At 67.3% G+C, this 5,696-nt stretch overlaps 2 protein-coding genes across 2 annotated transcripts in view; one reads left to right on the top strand and one right to left on the bottom strand.

The window, feature by feature from the left end:
* Nucleotides 1-2,183: 2,183 nt before the first annotated feature.
* Nucleotides 2,184-2,664, top strand: EMIHUDRAFT_74590 (hypothetical protein; the record flags this gene model as incomplete). Its single annotated transcript, XM_005774861.1, has 2 exons — nt 2,184-2,326; nt 2,430-2,664. The coding sequence occupies 2 exons, from the start codon at nt 2,184-2,186 to the stop codon at nt 2,662-2,664; spliced, it is 378 nt and encodes a 125-aa protein (XP_005774918.1).
* Nucleotides 2,665-4,984: 2,320 nt separating this feature from the next.
* EMIHUDRAFT_240255 (hypothetical protein) overlaps nt 4,985-5,696 on the bottom strand; it is a gene marked incomplete at both ends in the record, with an annotated part of 1,737 nt that continues 1,025 nt past the window's right edge. The window contains 2 exons of the mRNA XM_005774860.1: nt 4,985-5,002; nt 5,099-5,596. Of these exons, the coding sequence (XP_005774917.1) occupies nt 4,985-5,002; nt 5,099-5,596 (516 nt within the window). The remainder of the gene's footprint in view (nt 5,003-5,098; nt 5,597-5,696) is intronic.

Raw genomic sequence — 5,696 nt, 5'->3', positions numbered from 1 at the left:
CAGCAGTATGTTAGGGCACGCATCCATGTGGATCGCCGGGCTCCTCCTCCTTGAAGAAGACACCGAACCGGCGCTTCAGGGCGCGATGGTACAGCCAGAGGTCAGCCGCGACGATGTCGAAGATCTGCTCGGGGAAGGGGGAATGCAGTGGAGCGTGTGGAAGGGGGGGTGGGGGGCGAGGTGAGGCGATTGGCCGCAGGCGGGCGACGACCTCTGGCGAGACGCGTGCGTCCTCATGCCTGCCGCACAAGGGAAACCGTTGATCTGGTGCGAGCAGACAGCGTCTGGGAGCTGAGGCGCGGCCTGTGCGCGTTTGCAACCACGTGCTTTTGCAGCCGCAGCCACGGGTCGCCCATCCACTCGCCTGGCATAATGAGGCACGAGCTGTCAGGGTGCGTGGGCACGCCTTGCGTAACCACCGTCTCCTGCTCGCCGAGCCGCGCCAAAGGGTAAGTATCGTGCAGGTCAACCTCGGTCAGCAGCACGAGAGTCTGCTCGTCCGCAAGCCAAGCGTCCGCCTGTCTCGAGCGGGCCGCTGCTGTGTGGGTTGCGTTGCGTGCGGCGTCTGTCACTCGCGGGAACAGGCGGAGGCCTCACGCCACGCCGCGCAGCTCTGGAGCCACCCTCGTCCGTTCCAACCCTCGGGCGAAGCGAGGGCCCGCAGGTAGTAGTTGCCTATCTCAAGAGAGCGGTCCGCCTTTGCGGCGAGAGGCAGAGCCGCGCGTCCCCGTTGGCGCTTGGCGACCGAAATACCGCGCGTATTCGACCATGGACATATTTGGGCACGTCAGCCGCTCCGGGTCCACCTTTGATGGCCGAGCGGAGAGGGGTGTTGCGATGGGCGCGATCTGCTTTGGTGCGAGGATGGGCTTGCCTTGCCGCATTGCCGGCCACCCTCCTCACAGCTGCGGCAAAAGTACGAGTAGGCGGAGAGGAGGCGCGAGATCGGGTGGCGCAGCAGCGTAAACTGACGGCACGGGCGAAACCAGTTGCGCTCGCAGAAGCGCGGCCGCACGCACGAGGCGTGCGAGCAGTAGCCCATCACAACATCCCGCCCCGGCACTGTCGTGCAGCAATGCCTGCGCGCAGTGCGGTGCGAGCTGAGACTGGGATGGTGCGAGGTTGTGGGTGCCCGGGCGCGCGCCCATCCGAGAATCGACGCTGCAGCAGCGCCGGGTCCTCGAGCATAGCGCAGTCGTACGGCGGTCCCGGCCGCCAGTCCTTGGGCATGTACTCGCACGGCATGTCGCCTGCAACAATACGCCACGCTCCTTTTTGACTATGCGGGTGCCCTCCTTTCTACGGAACGTCTCGTGCTATCTGGTTGCATGGCGTGCAATCTTCTCACCGTAATCGCCATAGGAGGGCCAGCCAAAGGTGCGCTCACGGGCTGCAAAGATGTGCCGGAGCGTCGTCGACCCTGAGGCAACGCTCAGCATTGTGATGCGAGGGTGTCGAGCGCTCTTGGCGGGGAAGGGATTGCGGGCCTGTCTTGTCAAAGGCTAGCATAAAATAGATCGGCTCGGATGCGCTTGGCGCTTGCTGCCGGCGCATGGCGAAGTCGGATCAAAGCCCAACTTCCGAAATTGCCAAGTGCGCTCTCGAGTTTGTTGCGCTTAATTAAAAAAAGCGAGAAGCTTTGTTGATAGATCTAATCCCTCTGTTCCTTTGTAGTGCCAGTCCCGTGTGTACTTGTTACGTGAAAACCCGCTGGGGCCCGGACGCCAGCACACACGGCTAGATTTCATGGCGGGCCGCCTAGGCCCTGGGGTCGGAGGTAGAGTCGGTGGTGGTGCCGCGCGCGGCGCGGGCCTCGCTGGCGGGGCCATCAAGGGCGGGGTCGGGGAAGGGGGGTGGGGTCGGTCGCGTCGGCAGCCGCGCGGCGGTGGCCGCGGGCCGGGGGGGCGGGAGGAGGCGGTGGCGCCGACCGCAATGGCGGCCGACCCGACGAGCGCCGGGCGAGATCGCGAGGGTCGAGGGTGAGCTCGAAGCCGAGGGCGGCGGCCGAGTTCTGAATGGTGAGGGCGTCGGCGGTGACGATGGCGGCGGAGATGGCGGCGGAGTGGGAGCGTGAAATTCTCTTCGAGGAAGCCGTCGCCCGCCTTGCCGTTCGAGGCGAAAGCCCTCCGGCCTCTGCCCCCGCGGCCAGACAACCCGTGCGCCACCGCCAGCGCTTCATCCTCATGGGCGCAGTGCGGAGCCGATCGCTCCTCATCCTGGCTCAGCTCGCGGCATCCACAGCAGCAGCTCTGACCACGCCCGGCCGCCTCGTCCTTCTCCGTCACGGCGAGTCCGCGTGGAACGCTGCTGGACGCTTCACTGGTTGGTGAGAGCACTGTCTCCGAGACACTCTGCCTACACCGCCAATCCGCCACCTGCCAATCCAGGGGGAAGTAACCTTATTGGCTTACCACGGCGCCGTTCCGCAGGGAGGACGTCCCGCTCACGCCCCGAGGCGAGGAGGAGGCGCGCACCGCTGCCGAGCTGCTCCTCACCGAGGCGGGCGATGTTCGCATCGACACCGTGTACACCAGCGTGCTTGGCCGCGCCCTACGCACCGCAGGTCTCTGCGTCGAGGCACTCCGCCGGAACGGGCGCCCGCCGCCGCCGATCCTGCCGACGTGGCGCCTAAACGAGCGGCATTATGGGATGCTGCAGGCGTAGCCGCATCCCTGACGCAACCCTCCCTTCTGCGCTGCCGCGAGTCCTCGCCGCCCCCCTGCCCCTGCAGGGGCTCGACAAGCGCGACACGCTCGAGAAGTGGCCCGACCCAGCCGCGCTCCGCGAGTGGCGCCTCTCCTTTGCCGGGAGGTGAGATTTAGATGTGGCAAGCCCGCCCAGGCCGCCTCTGTGGTCCCCGGCTGACCAGCTTCCCACCGCTCACCCGGCGCCTCTGCCTCGCGCGGCAGGCCGCCTCCGATGGCGGCAGACCACCCCTTCTACAGCCGCTCGCCCGAGAGACTGGCGGCGCTGCGCGCTGCCAACGCCGACGGCGACCCTCGTCGCTGAGAGAGGAGGCGCCTCTTGGTCGATGGCCCCTTCTCCATGACCCCTTCTCGGAGCCCGACTGTGCAGGCGAGCTGCTCGAGACCGAGATTGTCCCCGAGATTACCCGAGATTAGTCGGAGCCCGGCCGCGCAGGCGAGCCGCTCCGCGACGAAGACGTGCCCCTCACCGAGTCGATCGCCGACTGCGTCTCGCGCGTGCGCCCGTTTTGGGAGAACGAGCTGCTGCCCGCGCTGCTGGACGGCTCCAGATGCCTCGTCGGCCACGCCGGCTCGAGATTACCCGAGATTACCCCAAAGATTACCCGGGATTAGGCTCCAACTGTCTCGTCGTCGGCCATGCCAACGGGCTGCGCGCCCTGGTGGCGTGCGTGCAGCAGAACGTCGACGACGAGAGCCTTCCGTCGCTCGGGCTCCCCAACGGTTTGCCGCTGATATACGAGCTCGAGCCCGACGGCGGCGTGTGCGGTGGCCACTGCACATGTCCAGGACACGTCCTTGACATGTCCGAGACTTGTATGGACAGGCAGCGTGCGGTACCCGAGCGAGGGGCGCTGCTACGTGCCGCCGTTGCAGGCCTACTACTTGGGCGACGCGTGCCTCGTCTTCAACGCCCTCGACCAGGACCGGTCGGGCGCACTCAGCAGAGACGAGCTGCTCGACGTCTGCCGCGCCTCGTTCGACAGCATCGACGGCGACGGCGACGGGCAGGTACCACCAGCACACCCCGCCGACCACCGCCCCACTTATAGATCACACGCACCCGGGGGTTGCCTGGGCCGACAGCTACTTGGGTTGCGCGGGCATCCGAGAGAGGAGCGTCTATTCACACCACACGCTGTGAGCAGGTTGCGGCGGAGGAGCTCGCGGCGGCGTGCGGCGACGAGCTGCTGCGCGATGCGGACACGAACGGGGACGGGTCATCATCCCGCGAGCATGCCGCGGCTGGGTATGGCCCTTCTCAGGGCCGCCTCGGAGCCCCCCATCGTACGTACGTCCCTCGTAGGCTCGTCAACTTTCTCGAGTACATGGCTTGGTGGAACAGGCAGAAGCGAGGCGCCGCCGGGACCAGCGACCAACTCAAGAGTTTCGACCAATGACCGCGTGGGTGCCGGGTTGCACGGGTGCCGGCTGCGCGGATCGCCGCCGCCGCCGGCTACGCTGGTGTCGGATGTGTTGGTGCAGGCGCCGGTTGCGCGGGGTGCTCGTCGAAGCTCGTCGCGTAGGCGGAGCAGACGACGGCCTCGCAGGTACCTGCTCCGTGCGCTGCTTCGCCCGCAGGCCTGCTCTCGGCGCGACTTTGGCAGCTGCAGCCAAGGCTTCTCGCGGCCGTGGCCCGCACGCAGCTGCCCATGCGCGTCGGCCGCGCGGGTGCCGCCGGACGCCACGACGCAGCTGGGTAGACATGGCAGCGATCGGGCGGTGGTGGCAATGGCAGCGGCGGCGGCGGCGATGGTGATGGCGGCAGGCTAGGGCGAGGCAACGTGAGTTGCGGCGCCCGCAGCCGCGACGCTCCTCGCTGCGCCCTCCGAGTGCCGCGACAGAGGCAGGCTCGGGATCGGCTCTCTGCTCCTGTGACTACTTCCGCAGGCCACGCCGTGATCGGGACTGGGGTTGCGCAACCACGTCTCCTCGTGCACTCGGTTGAGCGTTGCCCGTCGTCCGCCAATGGCTGAGCCCCAACCTCGACATCATCTCGACCGCAAAGCTCGACACCGGGCGACACTTCCACACTAAGTCGGCAGGTTCAGGCCACTAGCATTTTCTGAGCGGGAGATGGAAGATCCAGATGCGCCCCAGTTTGCTCAAGAGAGTCTTTCTCATTGAGTGTTCGCGGCGCTACTCGAGACTCAGAAAACGACTCTCTGTAGTTTGCACGTCCATAATCGCCCACCTCTGATATTGTGTGCTCTTTTGAACAGTGTGGCTTTTCGAGAGTGTAATCGAGTCTCACAGGTGAGGTCACCAGAGAGACCACCTCACGACCGGGACTGCCTCTGCGTGACGACCGACCCGTGCGCCCGCGGCCTCGGCGCGCCGGGCGGCTTGAGCTCGGCCTGCGGCGTCGCATCGCGAAGGGAGTCCCACTCTACGTCGCTCGCCTGTGACCGCTCCAACCACGCCGCTGCCTCGAAGAGAGCAAACGGCGGCCGCAACGTTGGCGCGGCGCCGCAAAAGCAGAGGGCGAGCGTGGCGGTGTGGCGCTGCTCTGCGGCGGCGTAGCAGCCCTCGCCGCACACCAGCAGCTGGCGCGACCACGGGCAGCGCCACAAGCGCCGCTGCCGACTGCCGCACACGTCGCAGCCGACGATGCTCTCGGCGGCGTCGCGCCGCTTGCGCTTGCCGCCCGCCTGGTGGGGAGCTGCTTGCTGCGCCGATCGCGCGTCGGGGTCCCGCCTCCGGAAGAGGTAGAGGGCGATGCGCAGCTTTGCGAAGTTTGGGAGCGGCACGTGCGCCTCCAGTGCCCACGAGGCTGGCTCGGAGAGGGCGTCGTGCAGGTGGCGGGTGCCCGTCATGCCACTCCCCCACTCGCCAATGTAGGCGACGCGGCTGCCGCGGAAGGACTCGAGCGCGGCGTCCGAGAGATCCGCCTTGGTTGGGATGGGCGGCGGTGAGGGAGGCGGTGGTGAGGGGATGCGGAGCCCAGGGTGGCCGCGGGAATTGGGGCGGTGAAGGTGGTGGTGGTGGTGG

Source organism: Emiliania huxleyi, assembly GCF_000372725.1.
Source record: "Emiliania huxleyi CCMP1516 unplaced genomic scaffold EMIHUscaffold_305, whole genome shotgun sequence".
NCBI lineage: Eukaryota > Haptophyta > Isochrysidales > Noelaerhabdaceae > Emiliania > Emiliania huxleyi.
Note: the sequence above shows the minus strand (reverse complement) of the source record. Positions and strands in the feature narration are given on the sequence as shown.